General features: G+C 43.0%; 1 protein-coding gene across 6 annotated transcripts in view; it reads right to left on the bottom strand.

The window, feature by feature from the left end:
• The window catches only part of SFI1 (SFI1 centrin binding protein), a 30,607-nt gene extending 9,338 nt beyond the window's left edge, over positions 1-21,269 (bottom strand). The window contains exons 1-23 of one of the 6 annotated variants that reach the window (XM_032128483.1): positions 21,118-21,269; positions 18,655-18,738; positions 15,413-15,484; positions 13,635-13,742; positions 13,371-13,465; positions 11,747-11,864; positions 11,028-11,130; positions 9,983-10,139; positions 8,664-8,825; positions 8,190-8,260; positions 7,470-7,562; positions 6,995-7,092; positions 6,626-6,707; positions 5,527-5,705; positions 5,223-5,298; positions 4,358-4,453; positions 3,870-3,946; positions 3,133-3,223; positions 2,542-2,638; positions 1,718-1,878; positions 1,231-1,305; positions 866-940; positions 321-497 (exon numbers count right to left, since the gene is read on the bottom strand). In XM_032128483.1, coding sequence (XP_031984374.1) covers positions 321-497; positions 866-940; positions 1,231-1,305; positions 1,718-1,878; positions 2,542-2,638; positions 3,133-3,223; positions 3,870-3,946; positions 4,358-4,453; positions 5,223-5,298; positions 5,527-5,705; positions 6,626-6,707; positions 6,995-7,092; positions 7,470-7,562; positions 8,190-8,260; positions 8,664-8,825; positions 9,983-10,139; positions 11,028-11,130; positions 11,747-11,864; positions 13,371-13,465; positions 13,635-13,742; positions 15,413-15,484; positions 18,655-18,738; positions 21,118-21,203 — 2,433 coding nt within the window. In that variant the 5' untranslated portion in view covers positions 21,204-21,269. Of the gene's footprint in view, positions 1-320; positions 498-865; positions 941-1,230; positions 1,306-1,717; positions 1,879-2,541; positions 2,639-3,132; positions 3,224-3,869; positions 3,947-4,357; positions 4,454-5,222; positions 5,299-5,526; positions 5,706-6,625; positions 6,708-6,994; positions 7,093-7,469; positions 7,563-8,189; positions 8,261-8,663; positions 8,826-9,982; positions 10,140-11,027; positions 11,131-11,746; positions 11,865-13,370; positions 13,466-13,634; positions 13,743-15,412; positions 15,485-16,539; positions 16,746-18,654; positions 18,739-20,567 lie in introns of those variants that run through there. The other 5 variants (XM_032128485.1, XM_032128487.1, XM_032128484.1 and 2 more) reach the window with 5 other exon arrangements.
• Positions 21,270-21,452: the final 183 nt, after the last annotated feature.

Below are 21,452 nucleotides of genomic sequence, written 5' to 3'. Positions count from 1 at the left end.
TAATGCTTCATTCTAGCACAAAATTTAGAGATCTGACCCACATGCAAAGGTTTCAATCACGAATATTGTCTACGGCAGGAATTGGCCAGTTTTGAAATAGTTTCATTAAGAAAGGTTCCCAATGAGTCTGAAGTGCTCTAGTCTCAGCTGAATGAAATGCCTTGAACCAGAGATAGAAGTGTATGTAGGATCTAAAAACAGCTGGGATGTGGAGCTCCAAGATACATACATGCACATACACACAAACACACACCCCACACACAGAGCAGAGACCAGAGCAGCCCAGTTCTGGATATGTATCTGAGCAATCACTCTTTCACCTCCAGCTGGTGCCGGGTGTGGAGCTGACCCTGAAGCTGTTTGATGCCAGCAGTGTTTCTCAAGGCACGGGTTGCATCTTCTCTCAAAGGAGTTGTGTGGTGAACTCCTGTGACATTTTCAATGCCATCTTTCTTCTCCTGCTGCCCTTTTGCAAACCTGAGCCAAGCATCAAATGCCTAAAACAGAACAATGAGAGCTGCAAGCATTATACAGACAGGTTCCAGGCCAGGGACTCCCCCTGCAGACAGCAACCCTCCCTTACAATGGATAGGAATAGGCAGAGCTACATCAACAGCAGGACACTGCCACAATGACAGAGGGACAGAGATTTACATCAGCTGAGGCCAGATGGGGAAACGTGTGCATTTTCTAATCAGTTAAGAAATTTTAGGGAGTTTTCCAGCATCCCAAAATAACATACAGCATCCCAAAGAGGAAAGGAAACAGACATTCAGTGTGCACTCTGCTGACTGCACTCAAATCTGCACATGATCTGTACATCTGCAAACTCACTTGCCTGCCCCTGCCCTGCACACCCCCTTACCTTCCTCTGCACTGAAAGGGACCAGTGCCACAGTGCTTGCACTGTCTTCTGCTTTTCCCATTGCTGCTGCAACAGCTATTAGGGGAAAAAAATGCAACCAGGTTAGGAGTTGACATACCCAACACCAGCCAAATACCCAACACCAGCCAAAGCATCAAGCAAGGAGGAAGTGATGGTAGACCCAGAGCAGAAAAACCTACTCAGTTCACCCAGTCTATGGCAAGGTGTCCCTTGTGCTAGCTGAACCAAAAAATCCTGAAAATGTTTAAACAAAGTTTTCTTGGTCCTTGTATAAATGGAACGTGAAGGAGAAGGGAGAATGACTAGCAAGGAGCCAGGTATCTACCCAGGGGAAAATTCCTTACCCGAGCTTTCCAGCAAGAGAAGGAAGCAGAGCAAAGTCTATGAGTCATTAGTTCATCTCCCCTTCTCTGCAGCAGCTGCAAGGCAACCAAAAGATTGAGTCACTTGCAGACAAACCCCATTTATCTGAGCCAAATGCTATTAGAACAGCTACCCAACAGCTTTTATCACCCTCCCTTTGCTCTGTTGAGGCCACCCCCAATACCCAAGTGCCCTACAATGTAACCCCATCTGCAGGTATCTATAAGCCCAGCAAGGATTTCATTCGCAGTATATGGTCCCATCCTGGCAAGCTCGGGTTGTCTGGTTAACTCTGTTACTTCTATCCATTTCTTCAGGCAAGACACAGCCATGCTCCTTCCCCCTCACTACACAAAACTGTCATGCTCCTTCTCAGCCAAGACTGCCATTCCCTTCACCAGGGAACACAGCGTGTTCCTCCACACCCGTAACTTCCCACAGGCTGAGGAGGTTGCTGATCATTCTCACCTTTTTCCCAAGGCATTTCTGATGATAATTTTTCCATTTCACCAGGTACTTCTGGAGCAAGTGCTGCTGGTGGTGCTGTGCTGCCCTATGGTGCTGAGCCTTCAGCATCAGAGACTCCCTTGTTAATTCCTTCCAGTGAAGAAACAGGGTCTGTAAATACACTGTTAGGGGAAGATAAATTAACCCATGTACCAAAAGGAGACTATTAATCTCAGAGTATCAAGTGATCAGCTACTCTTCCAGACTGTTTCAGCAACACTTAACTTGGACAACACTCAGCACTGAGAGTATTCAGTATAGGACAATTGTGAAACACTACATGTAACAGACGGGGACCTGTGACTTGCAAGTCTTCCCTGTTGCCACTGACATTCTTTGTAACCTTTAGGAAATCATATGCCCTCTGTGCTTCAGAGTCCTCATGTCAAGAATGTACCATGGTGCCATGAAAATGCTTGCAGAGTTTGAGGGTCTTTCAGTATGAATTATTAGAGAATGACTAAAGCAGTAATTGGTAAGACTACTTGCACTGCCCTCAAAAGAGATGTCCGAGGTTCTCAAAATTAGTAATAGAAAATTCCTTTGAAGAAGGAAGCGTTAGCATTCCTTATATAGTACAAGGAACAAACAGAGAAGCAGAAGTAACACAAGCAGCATTCAGCAGATCACTGGAGTCCCAACTCACTCTCCATTCTCTGGGGACATCCTTTGTAAGCCAACAGACCATCCAGTCACTTCATCTGTACAGATGACACAACAGACTGCCCTTGGCTCATACACAGGCAACAAGGTCTTTTGAGAGTTCAACATCTACATCAGCTCACCTATATCCAAATGTTTTCTGGCCTCCACCACAGCTGTCACCTTCAGATGGCGGTGACACGCTCCTAGCCAGGCAGTGTCTCTCCACTGCAGCAGCACCTGAAGATACAATGTGAACAGGAGATGGGACACAGACTGGCACTGCAATGGAAGGGGACACAATGCACTCCCCCCATCGATGGTAACATAACCACTTCCACCTCATTTTTCATATAAGGCTCAGCAGGACAGCAAGAATTTCCTACAAATTAAATACTTCTGTATTTCAGAGGGTCCCCTTGGCTTTTTTCAAGGTGTTCCTCTCTTGCATCCATCCCCTCCCTGCCCCACCTCACCAATACTACTATGCTGTATCATACTACTGGTCTTCTCTTCCTTCTAAGAAATGAGAAGAAGGAGGAAGAGAAAAAGCCATGAGCTTACAGAGACAAGTTTCAGAGACACCTGTAAAAACAAGATGAGACTCCCACTTTGCAGATCTCTCTTAGTAGTGGCTCTTAGATTAAGTTTTTGGTCCTTCTAATTGTATTACCTGACCCCTGCCTGAATCAGCACCTGTACTGAGACCTTGGCACCTGCTGTACAGATCCTACCTTTGACAGGATTGCTCTCCTGTAGTGCTCATCTGCCTTAGATTCATGTATAAGAGCAAGGGCATTTTCTCTCCAGGTACACAGCACCTGTCTGAAGGCAAAAATACATACAAAATTTAAAAACAAACAAACCCATTAAGAATGATTCTCACTTGTTCATTTGGCATTTTCCTACTCACAGAGGAACCAAAACCAGCTGCATCTATAAACTCAGTCATGCAAATCAACTTCTGCCCCTTCAGGTCTCTGCTGAAGATAAGGCAGGGCAAAACACAACACACTCTGTAATACAGCAGCTTCAGCTGAGCCAATCAGGCTCTGCAAGTGACTCAAGCTGTATAGCATTAAAACAAATAAGGTAATTAAAGTAAAGTAACTACAACCAACGCCATGTGGTAGTATCTTTAATCACTCTCCTCACTGTAATGCAAGAGAAGCCTCTGCATCGTCCAGGCTGCTTTAATACCATAACAAATAGGGAATGATGCAGTTTGCTGTCTGTTGACTCTCACAGGACTAAACAGAGATCTAAAAAATATTCAAGCAAAACAGATAGCAAACAGGAAGACATTGTTTTCTTTTAACTAGATGACCTGCATGCAAAGAAACAGCAATGCATGGCAGAGTCAACTCCCAGCACTGAACATTCAAAAAGTTACAAAGGTGGCAGTGAAAGAAAGTAATTAATTTGACTGCAGTGCAGTCCCTCCTCTCATGCTGCCTAGGAAAAGGCTCACCGCAGCAGCAGTCGAGTGTGCTGTTTCTCCTTCTCAGTTACTTGATACAGAATACACTGTACGTTTTCTTGGTAAATCTGAAAAAGAAATAGTACTGAGAGGTAAATTTACCTCAACACCTGTGAGGAGAGGCAACATCTAGGAACTCTTAGTAGCAGCTCATACGTAGCACTGGCAGTAGAGTACAGGGGGAAAAAATACAGCTACTGAAAGCAAATGCTGCTTCTCTGTGACAAGCAATCATTACACAACAGTTAATGCTAGCTATGATTATACCATTCATCAGTGCTACAAGATTACCTTGGTTATTCTGCTCCAAAAAGTAATGCTAGAGCTCAGACAGCCCTACATACACAAGCCTCCATTCTACCCTGCACACGCGGTGTGTATGTGCCTCGAGTGAAGCAGTGTGGCAGCTCTTCAGCTCTCACTGAAACACTACAGCACATGCAGACAAGTGCCCCAAAGAAAAGGCTGTTCCATCCTACCTTCCAAGACGCCAAAGTCTTGCCCAGTAATGTGTGTTGATAGTGCAGGTCTGCTTGCACCAACTTCCTCCATTTCTCACGCTGATGTCCCACATACTATAAGAGGGAAGTGGAAGAAACCCAAAAGATACGTACCCATGAAGGACGGAAAACAGGTAATGGCAGAGACAGGAGGGAAAAGGACCATTCCCAGTCTCCGGAGAAACATCAATTCTTCACCTTGCTGTAACAGGTTTTCACTCAAACTGGTGCTGCACTCTGCTATTTCCCCAAAAGGCCTAGGTGAGGCGCTTTTTTCCCTGCCCTTTGTAGGAATTCTCTTGAAGACTAATGCAATCCATTTAAGTTAACAGGTCTGCACCAACCTAGCAGCTCCAACTATAAAATTTCTCACAGATTCTCAAGACATGATGCAAGGTACATCTAGTACCTCATATCATGGTAAGGAAAAGGCCTAGCATGAAAGTATTCTGTGACAGTGTTTGCTACAACCTGTACACAAATACAAACCATACACAAAGGCCTGGCTGCAAACTTCTAACTTAACTCAAGTTTTGAGAAGGACACACCCAGTACTGGCTAGGGACAATTTCATCACACTAACTCTGGTTACGTTCCCAGGTACATCTAAACTATATTCCCATTCTCAGCATATCTAGATGCACAAATAAAAAGAATTCCCTGTCCTCCCTACACAGTTCCTGTTCCACCCACAGTGAACTGGTTTTATCCACCTGAAAAGGGAGGAGAACTTAGGAACGACTAGTGTTTAAAATAAACAAGTTAACTTCTAGCCATATGGGTACAAGGAATTCAAACATAACAGAAAGAATTCACAGTCTTCCCCATCTGTTAACTCTCTCACCTCTCTCCACTTGTTCCAAGTCTGCTGCAGACACTTTGAACAGTGAAATTTTAAAGCTTCTGTCTCCTTGAGCCTCCTATGAGAAAAAAAATTATTTGGCCTACAATGCAATCCATGTTACTGAACACTTCTAGCACAGACTTGAGTGTGCATTTGTTATTTTTAGTAATTCATTTACTGGAAGACAACTTAGTAGATTCCACAGCACAAAAAAGGCGTGAGCACCATTGTGAATTAAATGCTCTTTGTCCAAAGTAAGCTGCCACAGGGCCAATCCAAATCATTGTTTGAAAAAAATTCTTACTCTGTTTCTCTCGCCTGAGTCTTTTGCTTCCACAAACTGAAGGCCTTTAGCAGCAGCTGGTTACTGTAGTGATCTCTTGCACGAACCAAGCCCTCCTGCTCCTCCAAACGTGCAGTTGTTCTCCTACGCCAGCAGCACCAGAAACAGTGCAAGAGCTGCCTTTCGAAATGAAGGACAGCCTGAAATGGACGGAAGATGGCAATGAATGCACAGCACAGGCCAGCTACAAACAACAGAAAACAACTCCTTAAAGATGACATGCACAGAACTGTCCAATGTTTGTTTTTTCTGAGGTTGAACAGCAATGGACATGCCATCAAAGCCCCTTTGCTGTGAAGTTATGTGATGTGCTCTGCAGGCAGCTGTGTACATATGGACGGAGGAGCTGTTAACAAAAACCAGCAGGCCAAAGAGAGGAAAAACACAAATTGATAAAATAACATGAAGGACTCCTAAGAACCAGTAAGTTTCAGAAACCAGTCCTGTTGAATTTACAAGAACCGATAATCTCACACCACCAAGGGTGAGCCATATCTGCACAAGGACACCCACATGTGCTACTGTCAACTTGGAGTTATGTAACAGACCATAAAAAAGGCCACTGTGGATGCTACATGTAAAGACTCCAGGACTATATACATATATATACACACATCCCCCTTAGAAAATGAAGGGCCCTGGAAAAAACTTAATTGACACCTACCTAAAAGCAGCTAATTTGTCAGTACAACCCTGCACTTCTTAAATAGGCTGGGGTTGGCCCTTTAGTATTATTATTATTTCAACAAAGTAACTATGAGACAGTGTGTGAGAAAAGAGAGAGAGCACACACACATTTACAGGGTGATGGAATAAGTGAATGAACTATGTGAATGACTATCCTCTAACAATAACTTGATTCTATTATTAACAAACTGCTTAACTTAAAAAAGGTGATCAGTAAATATTGGTTGTAATCTGTTTCCCCAGACTTGATCCCTCACCAAGGAAAAGGGAATTTACAACAGCCAAGTTCATCTCATGCTAACTCATATTCACAGACAGTGACTATGAAATCATCCCCTCTATTTCCTAAGCAAGGTACAAAAGTTACATTTACCCTCTTCTCTCTCATTCGATATTCTTGCAGCTTGCAGGCCTTCAGCAGCCATGTGTCAAATACCTGTCTCATCAACACCCTCCTGGCAAGCAAAAAGGGAGAATGTCAGCACAGGAGAGAATTCCTTCAGAAAACATACTGATTTTAGGAATTTCAACTGGCTAAATGAGCCTCAGAGCTAGGCTTAACCAATCTCCCTCTTACATTCCACAGAGAAGTAGGAAATGTAAATTGTTCATTACTCACAGAAAAAGTCAGAGCAATTGTCATCAGGTCATGCCCCCAAAGGTATTACCCTACTTTAGAAGAGAATCAAAGGCCCACAGATTCCACATTTGTACGAGTCTGTATTAATATTTCTCTGCATACCTATAACGGGCATGAGCCACTGATGTTAAGGCCTGCTGCTGTTCTTCCTCCTTCTCTTCCAAACGGGACTTCCAATGGTTCCAGTACTTCTGCAGCACCTGAAATAAAACAAGAAAGACACAAAACCCCTCAAAGATACCAAGTGAGGAGAAGAATGCAAAGAAATAAATTATTAAAGTCCTACTGAAACTGCATACGGCAATGGTTGCCTCCTGCACTGCTTCATATACCAAACTTCATAACCTCCAACAAGTTTTTCTGGTAAAAGAAAAAATCCACCATAAACACAGGAAACAAAAAACTAAAATAACATATCTAAGAGTGCCAGTTGACTCATACAGGAGATTTTCTGCGGCTATTAGTATTTAAGTACAAAGCTACTGCTGTAATAAAAAAGTAATTACTTTGTAGGTGACAGTGGAAGTCAATAGGACAGCTCAAGACAAACTAACACAAGAACCAAAGTCAAACCCACTGTAACTCGATGCTGACGGGACGACAGATTTGTTCTCATTTGCTGAAGATGAGTGTCCAGGACATTCTGCCGAAGACCCTTAAAGCCAAGTTCCTGTAACAACAAGAAATAAACATAACTTTCATGTGTAGTCCAAATCAGGTAATTTAGACTGGTCTAGAATCCTAGAATCCCTTGAGTGGGGGCAGAACATGGTAAATAGAATTATGAGAGCATCCTGCTTCAAATCACTAATCATCCTGCTCTTATAATCACTAATGTTTTCACTCCAGGATCCAAACCAGTATATTGGTATTCTTTTAATGATCAGTACTGATTCAACCTCAAAAATAGTTCCGTTCCAAAAAGCTGGAGGCTTGGTTGTGCCCACCTTTCAGACAGCCTTCAGGGATTTAGTATTTCTTTAAAAAAACCCTAAAACCTAAACAAAACCCCAAAACACTCAACCACTCACACATGCAGTAAGCTATCTTTGGTCTCATGTGAAAAGCAGCATGCACACATTACTGCAGAGAAGAAAAAGTAATTCTTCTTCCCAATTGGAAGAACAGCTGTTCTGGACAGCAGCACAGTTTCCCCACTTGGATTCAACTGGCAGATTCCAGAATAGTTGAAATTTAGAAACCTGGTGTATCTCCCACTTAACACCCACACACCACTGGTCAGTATTACAGAGACCCTCCACAGCCCCTGCCACCCACCACATAACAGTGCTCTTACCAACAGGTGACACTTGTAGTGCTTTTCAGCCAGCTCACATTGCTGAGCCTCTTCCACACACAGCACAACATCTGTCACTGAGTTAAAGTATCTTTTACACAGAAACCACCTTTTCCCACACAGGGGCACTACATCTCCATCTAAATTTGCTTCAATGTTTGAATTTCCAGTGCCGTTATCTGCAGAAGTTTCGACTACAGTCAAACTTTTAGATTCTGCTGGCTTATCACAATATATTTCTGATTCACTCAAAAATAACAATCATAAATTATCTTCTGCAGGCTCTTAGCTGCTAATATACTGTAATTACAACAGTTTAATGATTAGTTAGTATGGCATTACATACACCTATCTAATGACAACGTTTGCTGTCACCCGCGCTACTGCACAACATTCCTACTTATTAACTGGATCTTTCCCCTGCGGGGATGCTTCTAACTTGTCTTTGCTAGGGACCAAACACAGATTGGATACAATGCTTCCAGTGTGCAAAGACTCTCCATAAGGCAATCCTTGCTGCTTGTTTTTCCAGGTCCCTTTGGTGAGCATGCATTCTTCTCCTGCACTCCCACAACTGCTGCCAATCAGAGAAGCACCTCCGGAGCACCCTGCTTCGGCAAAACTCTTGGGCCAGCTCTAGGAGACAAACACAAATCACTCATGGCTCGTTCTGTCCTAGGCTCATTCGTGTCAGATGAGATCCTAGCATCTGAGCCACTAGTTCCGAAGTGGCATGAGTTCTAACACTGAAAAATGGTTACAAGAATTCCCACTAATGCTCAGCTACAGATCATACACTTCCTATTGATCGCAAAGGCAGTTTAAAAGCAGTAACCTACTGTACTGATCGAAGAAAGGGAAGTTAGGACACTGTATTACTTGTTCAACATACTCAAGGCTGCTTACATCTCAGCATACCCCTATTACTAATTCCTGCATATCCAAGCTAGATTATTTTCCACTGCCACCAATCAAAAAGCAATTCATACAAATATCTGAACTCATTCCTGTCACTGTTGTACCAGGGACGGTGAAAAAAGCAGTGTAACTCCAGTCCAGGAAAGGAATGGAATTATTTATTAATTTCCAAACTCTTTTATATAACCTGGTTCACTTGAATGGCATAAGGTTATTGGTCCTTTGACCATCCACCTCTTAGAATTATTGGTTAAACCACAACACCCATTTCAAAATATTTCTCCAGTCAGTAACATAACAACACTGCAGCTGCGAGATAAAAATATTAGTTTACAAAAACCTCTCACTGTTCCCAGCAAGCGTGCGTGTGAAATCAAAACTTTCACATGGATACTGGCAGAAAGGTGGAAGATTTCTCTGCATCAATCTTTCAGCATCCACACATTCCCATTCAAGGGAAGAAACAAAAGAACTGGTGTAATAATCTTTACCCTCCTATAGGAGTTGAGATTTGACTGATTATCAAAAAGAAGAATAAAATCCAGAAAATCCAAGAAAATCCACAAACTCATTGATCAAAGTCTTGAATACATCAATCTCACAGATACAAAGACAAAATATAAGACAATATGCAAGTTTTCATCAAGGGAATTGTAAAATATTCTCTTGTAAATGACATGGAAAGCAGGTGATCCTCCTGACAGTTCAGCATATGAGCTGAGCTAGCCAGGCCTGTCACAGTGTACAGCCCAAGCTGCATCTCATGACCTGGTGGGCAGAGACATCACAGTGTCTCCTAGAACAGAAAAAACCATCACTGTGCCCTAAGCAAAGGGGCTGAGCCCTGTTCTGTCCTAAATCACCATTTCCCTCACCATTCTGACGTTTCTTTACTCTGTTGAGGTCCAGGTATCCCAGCCATGCTCCCATGCATCTCCTCAATTCCCAGTGCTGATGGTGAGTTACTGCCCTGGTGTCCTTCTGCTTGTCACTCTGGGTATATAAATACAGCTCTTGCCACTGCAACCAAGCCTGAAGGAACAATTAAGGAGCAAGGGCAGTCAGGGTAAAAAACAAACAAGATTAGGAAAAAGAACAAAGAGAAGGAGAGGAAGCACACACATACAGAGTAGGAAATTCCGTATGAGGTCTAAAGGTGAAAGCCATGAGCAATGAGACTCCCCCTATAAGAGGGGGAAAAAACCCAACAAAACCCAAACAAACACCAATGGAATGTCAGCATAAAAATGGTCAAAGACAAACATGTAAAAATCAACCTTGTTTTTCACATTTTTAAATACTTTCACACTTTTTCCCATTGAAAGACCAATAAAATACTTTTCTTGTGCCAACAGGCTTTCTTTCAGAGTATTTTCATATAAGAGGGACTCACATCACGAGATACTGTAAGACTTCCCAAGTCACAAGTTTCTTTCCTTAGCAGAATACTGCCCCAAAACAGGCCGTGTTACATCTTACAGCGCAGGTCAAATTAAATACCGTCCCTTCTTTTTAATGAAATGGACAAAAAGCCACAGTTTCAGTGAAAGAAAGAAAGAGACCCATGCTGTTTTCACTTCAGCTAAGATCAACCATCTGGACAACACTCTTAGTCATCTGATTTACTTTAAGTAGTCCTGCAAGAAGCAGGAAGTTGGACTTGATGCACCTTGAACTCTTGACAGGTTTGGTGCCGTGACCACTTCCCTGGGGAGTCTGTTCCAGGGACTGACCACCCTCTCAGGGAAGATCCTTTTCCTAATGTCCAATCTGAACTTGCCCTGACACAGCTTCATTCCATTTCCTCATCTCCTGCAAAGTAAATAAGTACAAGGCCTAATTTTTATTCATCTGCAACATTTTCACATGTGTGCAACTTGAATATTAGAAATGACAGTAGCTGAAGCTCCTGAGACTTACTCGAAATTGCAGGCCCTGGGCCCAATGCTGCAGAGCCAAAATATTCATTTTATGTCCAGAGCATTTCTGGTAGTGTTGTCTTCTCCACACTGCCCATGAAATGCTGCCAAAACAATGTTACAGACAAGTTCAAACACAGGCGCCATAATTTGGTGCAAGAAATCACTTTCATCTCACTGGAAAAATGTATGAACAACAATCTTTCCAAAAAACCACAGACTGGTTTGGGTTGGAAGAGACCTTAAACATCACCTTGTTCCAACCCCCTGCCATGGGAAGAGACACCTTCCACTATCCCAGGTTGTTCCAAGTCCCATCCAACCTGACCTTGAACTCTGCCACGGATGGACCATCAACAACGTCTCTGGGTAACCTGTTTCAGTGCCTCACCACCCTCACTGTAAAGAATTTCTTCTTAGTATTTAATCGAAATCTACCCTCTTTCAGCTTAAAGCCATTCCCCCTTGTCCTCTCATTGTATGCCTTTGCAAAAGTCACTCTCCAACCTCCTATAGGCTCCCATTAGGAATTGGCAGGCTGCTATATAAAGGTCTCAAATTCACAGTCCATAGGTGTGCCAGAAGAACTCACACATCCCAAAAAAGCAAAAAGAATTCTTAAAAAAAATCAAACACTGAACGAAGTCACTGCAGGAAAAGATAACACAGATCATGGCCTTATGATCAGGGCTGCTCTGCCTGTTTGTATTCCATCCTTACCGCAAACAGCTTCTTTCCCTGAATGCCAGTGCCACAGACTGCATCCCATGTTTTGTCCTTTGAACACCAACATAAACCAGCCAGTGCTGCCAGGTCCTGAGCATAGCTTGCTTCTTTGCTGTGTACGACAAAAATGGCAGCATCTTAAGTTCACATGGGAATCTGGCACATCTTAACCACTCCATTGCAGATCGCCCCCGACTCCTGTGCCCTCAGCCTGCAGGGACATCTTGTGGGAAACCCTGAAATGACAGCGACCCTCCCCCCTGGTCGAGGGTGTCGCAGTGAGAAGTCTCAGAATTGCTGACAGCACCATCCATGCCACTTGTTCAGAGCAGCATGAATTATTGGACAATGGCCGATAATCACTTTGTCTTCAGTGCTTACAGGGGAAATAACTGCAGAACAACAATATTCAGTGTAATGACCGTACTGGGTTAGAATTAGAGGATTTTCTTTGGTTTGGTTTAAAAAAAAAAGTTCAGCAGGTTCATCAGTTGCTTTTCAAGAGTTATTCTCTACTACAAGCAGAGAAAATTAACCAGAAACAAGTCAAGTTTATTTAGCAGGCTGGTCAGGCAGCTAAAAACAGAAGTGATGTCACAAATTCCAGTTTACCACTTTATGCAGTGCGCCACACTTTCTCCTCACAGCAAGCTGGCTTGTCAGAACTGACATCAGTGAAGCAAAGTTTTTAGAAAAAAACATCATTGATTCTACGCCACTTCACATTTACACATAAAAAACCCCAACTTTTTTTTCCAGGATTTCCTTGTGAATCAAGTATTAACCTTGAAACAGGTCACCTTTTTCTATCTTTGACTAAGTAACACACAGCTTCTGCTGTAAATACTCTGGCCTCACTCAGTAAGAAAGGAAGTCTGGATAGCCTGTCAGTTTGTGTCCAAAGGTGTCAGTCTCTAGGACATTCTGAGGCTACAGTTCATGTGCAAAGAGACCGGTTAACTTTTTCTGCAAATCAGCATAGAACAAAGCCACACTATTATCTTTAAACAAGGGTAAACCTCCCTTCAGCAAAACATATTCCCTGAACCCAAGAAAGTTGCTACCAGTATAGACGGCTCCAAGTCAAATCCCTTGCAGAGCAAACAACCTACACATTAAGACAAAGGGCACTACAAAAGTTTAGGCTTCTTTCAATTGCAAGACACATGCCGGAAGAAACAGTCAATAGACCTTAAATAAGTGCAGTTAAAACCACATGGAATTACTATCTAATGTCTATAGCAACAGTTGATAGAGAATTCCAAGAACACATTCTATCAAAAAACATCTACTCAAAAACATACTAAGTTAAAAAAAAAAACAACCAAAAACTAACCAAACAAAAAATCAAACCACCACCTCAAAAACAAATAGTGCAATCCAGAGCAGATGGAGAGGCCCTTAAGCTTATTCACTGGCATCCCTAAACAACTATATAGCTATACCCCTATAACAGAACCCTCCTGCCATCTGGTCCTGCAAGCACTGCACTGCCATGGGGTGGGGGAGCTCAGGGTGCAAACAGGCACAAGAGACACAGATTCTGGTAAATATTTCCCATGGAAACTCCCATCTCAGTATGTCCCCAAATACTGGTAATTACCATCACTTCACTTACCATGAGACTCTGCAATATAATACTTGCTCCTCTTTCCTTGCTGCTGGCATACATAGGCTCTCCAAGCCTTGAATATCAATTTAAGGAGCAAATGCCTGAAAAATGAAAGAAGTGACATTCAGTAAAATATTTAAATAAGCAATGAAAACATTGCTCTTGGCCTAGACATACCATGGATGTAACTTGCTCACTGGTATTAAAAACTTCTTCAGAACCTAAGCAAAATTTCTCAGACACACCCCAACGGGAAGTCATTTTACTAACCTGTAATGGTTGTCTGCTCTGAGGCTGAACTTCCTTTCTCTACAAACTGTCCACTGCTCCCTCCACTCCCCAAAAGTTTTTTGAAGAATCTTCTGATCATAAAAGCATCTAAACAGTTGAAAGATATGGACATGGGAGACATCATACAGGCTTTCAGAGCGACCACGAATCAGTTTTAATGAAGATTACACCACCTCTTCTCCAGGCTTGCCTGATTAGCCTAACATCTAATTGCATTTAAAACCATTACCCTACTGTGACACTTTATTCCAAGACTCTGTGAAGTATTGCAAGAAGCAATCATTTTACTGACTGTAAATACTTCACATAAAGACAAGGAATGAAAGACAGCTGTTGTTAACTTGCCAAACATCAGAGTGCCAGTTGACTTTAGACCTATTCACATCTTTTATCCTCAGTTCTGTGTTTTATTCTAACAACTAGAACAAATGATAACGATACATGTATTTTCCTTTCTGATTTTGTTCTTTGCTATTTTAACACAAAATATTTTATATATATAAATAAATACAAAAGCTACATCAGATTTTATAATGCTTTGATGTTTCCATCATGTAGTAATAGCAGAATTAGGCCCAGAATACCTAGAGGTCTCTCAGTGAAACACATCAATCCTCTCACAAGCTGCAATTCACAGCCACCTACCCCAAGCCACACTGCTAAGTCATTCCAAGCACTCATGCAGAAAAGAAAAAAAAAAAGAAGAAAGAAATGAGCTATATGTTATTTTTTTGGACTTGGTGCGTTAACAGTATTGCACATGCATTAACAGGTATTGCAAATTAAAGCTATGGAGAACCGGGTACTTTTAAATCTAGAAAGGCAATTCATTATTGCTTATGCTCCTTGCTGGTCTTTATAAAATCCCTTTCCCCAAAAAATAAATTAATCATTGTGCTGAATTTGTAGACAGCCAAAGTAGTGACAATTCAGTAGATAGGACAAGAGGAGTGGTGAGGTTCACAGGACAACTTCCATTTACTAACTAAGTCAGAAACAGAATATATTTGATACAGAAAAATGAAACTGAATGACTAAGGATCTGATCTTATTCCAAGTGCAAGTCTTCCCACTGGGAACTGCTTCAGTTCCCAAGGGTGTGGTCAAGCAAGAATGAACAGGCAAATTAATGCAAAACAAGAAATGAGTACAAAGCATGGGTTTTCAGTAGCTCACAGAATACTGACAGCAGAAATGAATTATCTGCCACAGGTATTTCCAAGTCAGACAGATACCAAACATATACAGATATACATTAAGAACAACAGTGCAAATAGTAATATTAACTGAATTTCATATTAAGAGTTAGACTCAATGATCCTTGTGGATCCCTTCAAACTCAGAATATTCTGTGAAATCTCTGCCATCTTAACTTTGGGAAATAGTTAAATTTAAAGCAGGTATCCCAATCACATCCCATCGTTTATATGCACATACTGTTCAATTTTATCAAAACACAATTCCTATGAATTTGGTTAATAAAAGTTTAACCACGATTATTAAAAACAAAAAAGCATGAGCAAGAAAGGTACCCAAAGAAAACCTTCAAGTGATCTCAAAATACATCCAAGTATTTTTTTGCCAGCCAGTACTCTCTTAGCCCAATGGTTTACCACTAAGCCATTAAAAAGAAAAAAACACAAAAACAAACAAACAAACCAAACAAAAAAACCAAAATAAAAAACAAACAAACAAAAAAAAACAAAAACAAAAACAAAAAAAAAAACCACCACCCCAAGTTCTGAAATTTTATGTACCTGGCTTTGGAAGGGAGAACTTGTGCAAATGTCTTTTTTGCCCACAGACAGAAGAATTTCCTTGCTAGATATCTGGAATATAAGGAAATGTTAGTTGCCTTTGTACTCCTCCTCTGCAAATTCCCAGGCAGCCATGAAAATAGGAACTTTTATTCTAGTTTCAGTAATAAAAGTAAGGGTCTGGTTTTCAGAGATCAATGCATATATGAAGTATTTAGACCCTGAAATTAGTACCTGAAACAGAGCAATTCATAAAGTATAAAGAGGCCCAAGCATTACTGCAAAACTTGAATTGAGATGTACTTCTTTAGGAATGCTGGGTAGCCAAAATGCATTCTAAGCATCCCTCTTACACCCAGTGACACTACTGAGCAGGGTGCTGGCTGACTGGGGGCCCTTTCTGAGATTTCAATATGGTAACATCACTGTTTCCCTCAAGTAGACCGGCTGAGTCCAGAACACTTGAGACAATCTAATGTCTGGTCCTGTCTGAAGCCAGCAGATCTTCCTTCTTCCCACCTCCCCTCAGCAGTTCCATACCTCCACAAGGTTCTCTTAACACCAGCTCAGCTCATTAAAGTTTTACTGTGACACTATCACCCTTCTCCCCTTTTTTCCCAATGCACTTCATAGTTAATTGGCACACGGAGGACCCCAATAAGCACCAAAAGCTTCACAGGGTAATTAGTTAAAGCATACAGCCAGAAAGGGGGGGCCTCCCCTCTTCCAGCAGCTCTGAGCTGCTCCATCAGCTCCAGCTGCTCAACAAATGATAGCTTTTTAATCTCTAAACAATTACATCCCACCTTTGTCAAGTTTCTTTCAACAAACAAAAGAAACAACAACAACAAAAAAAATTAGAGGGCAAGAAGAAATCATTACACCTGGCAGTGTATTAAAGAATATTGTTAAATAGCCATTTTTAAATTTGTCTTTGAAAATAAAAAATATGTGAAATCTGACTGTCAGTCCTCGTCCTCAAGTTACCACAAAGCATCTTCAGAACTGTCTACCATGACCACGAGCTAAAACTTCTGCTGTAACCTGCACTGGTAGTACTAAACCCAGACATTTTTACATCTGATCCCCTGCTCCATTTTATGAAAAATATGTTTTGTACTTATCACCTGCTTTGGAATTTTTTTAACATTCTTCTTTGAATCTGGGTATACCAAACTTGACCTGGCTTATCATGACCTCTGTCCTGAAATTCATGTGTTGCAGACTGGGGAGCAACAGATCGCCCAGCTGCATGAACATGATGCTCAGGTGGTTGTTGGATTTCATGCATCATTAGGGATTTTGAACTTAAAAGGAAAAGAGAAATATTTTGTAGAAAATTGTATTATCTGCAAAGAAGTGGCACTATTTCAATACCTTGGTCTGTAACAAAGGTATCTAATCCCATACAGAACATGACAGCTACAAAATGCTAAAACATTTATTGTTTCTTTATCAGGTGTTCTGCAGTATCTGGAATTTTAAACTTTCCCCAACACAACCAGGAAGATACATTTCAGTGCAATCATGTCACAGACAAACCTTTTCTCCTCTAATGTTGAAATGAAAAAGCACTCAAATGCATTTATGTGTGTACACACAGGGTGTCTTGACAGAGAAGATCTGACTGTGGTTTTCTGCCTTTTAGTCTCAAACATATCACGGTATTCTGTCTACTGCTGACAAATTCTCTTACGCACTAGTGAACTGAAGTGAGAATTTTCCATTTTAACATAAAATGCTCTTTTACAAGGAACTCTTTCCTAGTTTTGTTCATATTTTAACTGTGTTTTTCCTTTAAAAAAAACCCCTGAAAATCTCTGGTTGTTTTTACATATTTGTCATTAAAAACCAAAATTAGACATATTTTTCCATCACACAGCTTATTTTCATGTGTAGTTCTAATTTGAAAAATAACAAGGGTGTTTTTATGAATTCTAAGTATTTTTTCTCAGTAATTTTCTGAAAACAAGAATTAAAAGAACTCATATGCAGATAAAACTTGCTGAACCAGTTCTATTGAAGCTTCTTTCCCAAAACAAATGCTGCCGCCACTCTGAAACTTTGCACATTTGACCACAAACACATTCTTGAGTTCCAGAAGAGGCAACAGAAGGGGATAATCTGAAATCCCACCCTAATAATCTCCTGAACTGAGCTAGGGAAAACACGGCTGCAGGCAGAAAAAAATGTCAAAGTGATTGAACAATGCAAGTTTCAAAATTTCAGCTGAATAACCACTATTAACAACAAATCACTGGGAAGAAATACAGTATTTTTGGCTTGTTCCAGCAGGCTGCAAAGAGTTAAAAAAAAAAAAGTTAATGGAAGAAAACAAGACCTATATTTTGTGTGAGAAATTCTTGCTCTATAAAATATTATCTGAATGTTTTCTGAAAGAGGTAGGCCCCGTCCAGCAGACAAAAGAATCCTGTTCACATCAAGATGTACAGTTAAAGCAACTCTATGCACTTTTGAAGAGGAGTTTCAGGCACTTTAAAATTTATGCAAGTTTTCAGTACAAATTGTACACACCTATTAGGCCCAACTCCCTTTAAAACTATTTCATCTGCTCCAAAGGTAACCCTGGTCTGATCATATGCAATGACAACTTTACAAAAAGGAGTCAAAAAAAAAAAATCAAACTTCAGTTAAACATGCAGAATTTTTGTAGTAAAGTCTAAGGTGTATGAATATTTAATAATTTCCCAACATATTTACTTTTAAATGGATTATTTCTCTATTTGAAACATTGTTATGTGCTGGACATATTTAACGATGACAGCCTATGTCCCCCAAAATTTATGGCAAGTGACCATGAAAAATAAGAGCCAAAGAAGGATCATTTCTCCCCTGTCAAGTTAGAAAATGAAAGCATGGGAAGAGAACCAACAACATGGAGTAAATCTGTGGTTGGGCCAACAACTGTGTCCAAGTATCTTACGTTCCAGTCTCATATCTCAAGCTCACTAACATCAGTTTTATATTTAAATGTTATAATAATGTAAACCCACATGAAGATGTCTTTCATGATCAGTTTGGGGGTGGGGTGCTCTTTTTTTTACTTTGCTTTTAAGAGGAACATTTTCTGGTTAACAAAGTTCCATAGAGATCAATAAGCCCTTCTGTGAGAATAACTCAACTTTCTTCTGTCCCATGGAAATCTTAAGATGTCATAAATATAGAATCAAAATAAATTACAGCTGAGGTCTTTAACATGGTAGCTTCTTATTACTGCTTACCTGCTCCTGAAGTTCTCCATTTCACTGTAGTTCCAAGCCTGCAGTACAAATGCACGCTCTGCTCTGCAATGTTGTCTATTAACTCTGGACAAATCATAAATTGGTGCCTGTTACTTTGTGATGGATTCATCACATGGATCTATGCTAAATGCAGTCTTTATCATAAAAATGGGATGACTTCCACTCAGACAACCTGCACTCAAACAGCATAATGCAATTCCAGATGTTTAATATGGAAAGTATCTGTGTGTCTCACAGCCTCACTGCCCTGAGCAACACTGTGCTGGCTTAATCTAAGGCTAATAAATTTATACCCATTTGAATCCTAAGGCAGCAATTCTGCCCACACCAAATGTGCTAGGAAGGTGCTGTTAAAAGGTAACTGCTCCAAGTTATATGCCCCTACTTAAATTAATAAGCAAGGGTGACACAATCAGCAGCTGACTCCTTCTCACCCGTTGTTTTTTTTAAATACTAAGTTCCTCTCCTTCACAAGCACTTAAAAATTAAGAAAACAATGAGTTCCACCTAGCTCCATCAAGAACTTCTATATGCATAGAACCCCGTGACTTCCAAAGGTCCCAGGAATAGTCCAACTCTGTGAAAGCATCTGGAATTATGGCCAGGCATCTCCTCTTAAGTGTGAGATCCAAAGTGGATTTTTCTATAAGCATTGGTTAGGGTGTGACAGAAAAAAAAAAAAGGCAACAACCAAAAAAACCCCGAAAACAAACTAAACCAAAACCCTACACAATTTTCCTGAAGCTTTACTGCACGAAATTCCTTTCAGCAGGTAACTACACCCTGAATAAGCTTTTTGTGCTTATGGCCAAACACTTGAGACCCACACGACGCTGCTTCACAACCCCGCCGTGAGGGACTGCGGCAGCGGCTCCCGCCCCGCTGAGGGCGCCCCAGATCCCGGCACCTGCGGATGAGGCACCGGCACACGAAACACGGGGCCAGCAGCGGAGAGATCGACCGCAAAGGGGAGAGAAGCGAAGGGACGCACCCGCAGCGCCGGAGGCGGCCCCGCCGTAAGGGCCGGGTGCTGCTCGCCCCCTCCCGCCCAGGCGCTGAGCAGGCGCGGTGGCGCCCCCGTGCGGCGGGGCGGGCGGACAGCGCCCCCGTGCGGCCCCGGTGTGACCAGGATTTACCGACTACGGGCACAGACCGAGCCCGCGCAGGGAAACGGGCTGAGCGGGCTGTGGCAGGAAGCTGTTGCTGCACTTGGGCAAAAAACAGTGTTCTGCCGCTTCTGTGCCACTGGACTTTTCTGCTGTGAGCATCAATTAACAGGCACCTATGGCAAATGTGCCTTTGGGAGCCAAAAAACCCTGGTTTAGCTCACAACAGCGATGTACACAAAGGCGACAGTGAAGCACAACTTCTCATAGTTCAGGCCTTCTCAAAGCCTACAGCATCTCGTAACAACCACTCAGCTAGAGGCTGGTGCATAGCAACCACTGGTTGCTATGGAGTCTCCCTGTGCATTTGTTTGGAAAGTACTTGTTGGCTTCAACAGACTTGGCAATACTTACAGTGCTGTTTCATTAATAATGCAGCACTTCGTCACGAAAAAGGTGAGAAATGTTTATTTCTCGTATATTTCCCTCATTCCACAGGTAACCAGTTTTTAATGCTGGTAATCAACTTCATTAGAGATCATGGAAGAGAACACTTTATTCACCAGATCTTACAGGAAATTCGTTGCTCCTACACAAACCTCTCTGCTCAAGGTGTTTGGAAACCCTGTGGCCCGCTCGGATACTGCGGCACAATGAATGCAAGTGCTGGGGACAGAGCTGTGGGCAAACGTAGCAGGCGACCGCGCTCAGTAAAACTTAAAACTGATAACTGATAATTCCTTAAAACTGATACTGAAAACAATGTCTGCTCCTTATCAGCAGAACCTGAAAGATTTGTCCGGTGCCTCCGAATAAGCTGCTCCGCTCCTGCAGCAACCTAGTCCTGGTGTCCCACGGAAATGCCAGACTTCGACTTGACAGGAGACCGGAATGGGTTGAGAACACCGGGACCCTGCGCTCACACTCCCGAGCTGGGCAGCGGTGCAGTCTCGGTCAGACCGCTCCCCACACCCGCGGGAGCCGGGCCGCACACGGCGGGACGGGAAAGGCGCTCTCGGGGAGCCCCCCCGAGCCCTCCAGTGACCACGGCGAACGCGCGGGGAGAGCGGGAGCGCTCACCGAGCGCGCTGTCAGCCCGCCATCGCCGCCGAGGGGCCGCGATCGCCCCGCCGCTTCCCGACCTTCTCTCACCCCGCGCCTCCCGTGAGGCGAGACGGGGACGGGGACACAGGGACAGCCCCGGGACATGGACGGGCCGATCCCGCCGCCGCCCCGCACATGGCGCGCACCGCATCCCGCCAGCGGCCGCCTCCCCCGCAGGGCTGCCCGCCCAGACTGCCTGAAGGCCCTCGCCGAGTTCAGCGCCTCTCCTCACCCATCGCACCGCTCGCAAGGTGAGACGCCGGTTCCGCGGGCAGCCGGCGGCAGAGACACACGGCGGCAGCACGACCCCACCGCCATCACTGCCTCCCACCGCCTATTCCCGGTCAGGCGCCAGGCGGACGAGCCCCCGGCGCGCGCGCCCGACGCGCCTGCGCGCGGGGCGTTAAATGGGTGCGGAGCGGGCGGCGCAAGGCCCCGGCTACGGCGGCTGAGCGGAGGTGGCGCCGGGTGGAGCGGGAGCGGCGGCGGCGCGCGGAGCGGCCGGGGCTGGGGGGGCGGCGGTGGCAGCGCCGGCCCGGGGCGCGCGCGGCCCCTCAGTGGGGGCGG

This window comes from Corvus moneduloides, chromosome 18 (genome assembly GCF_009650955.1).
Source record: "Corvus moneduloides isolate bCorMon1 chromosome 18, bCorMon1.pri, whole genome shotgun sequence".
Lineage (NCBI taxonomy): Eukaryota > Metazoa > Chordata > Aves > Passeriformes > Corvidae > Corvus > Corvus moneduloides.
The sequence above is the reverse complement of the archived record's forward strand: the minus strand, read 5'-3'. Positions and strand labels throughout refer to the sequence as shown.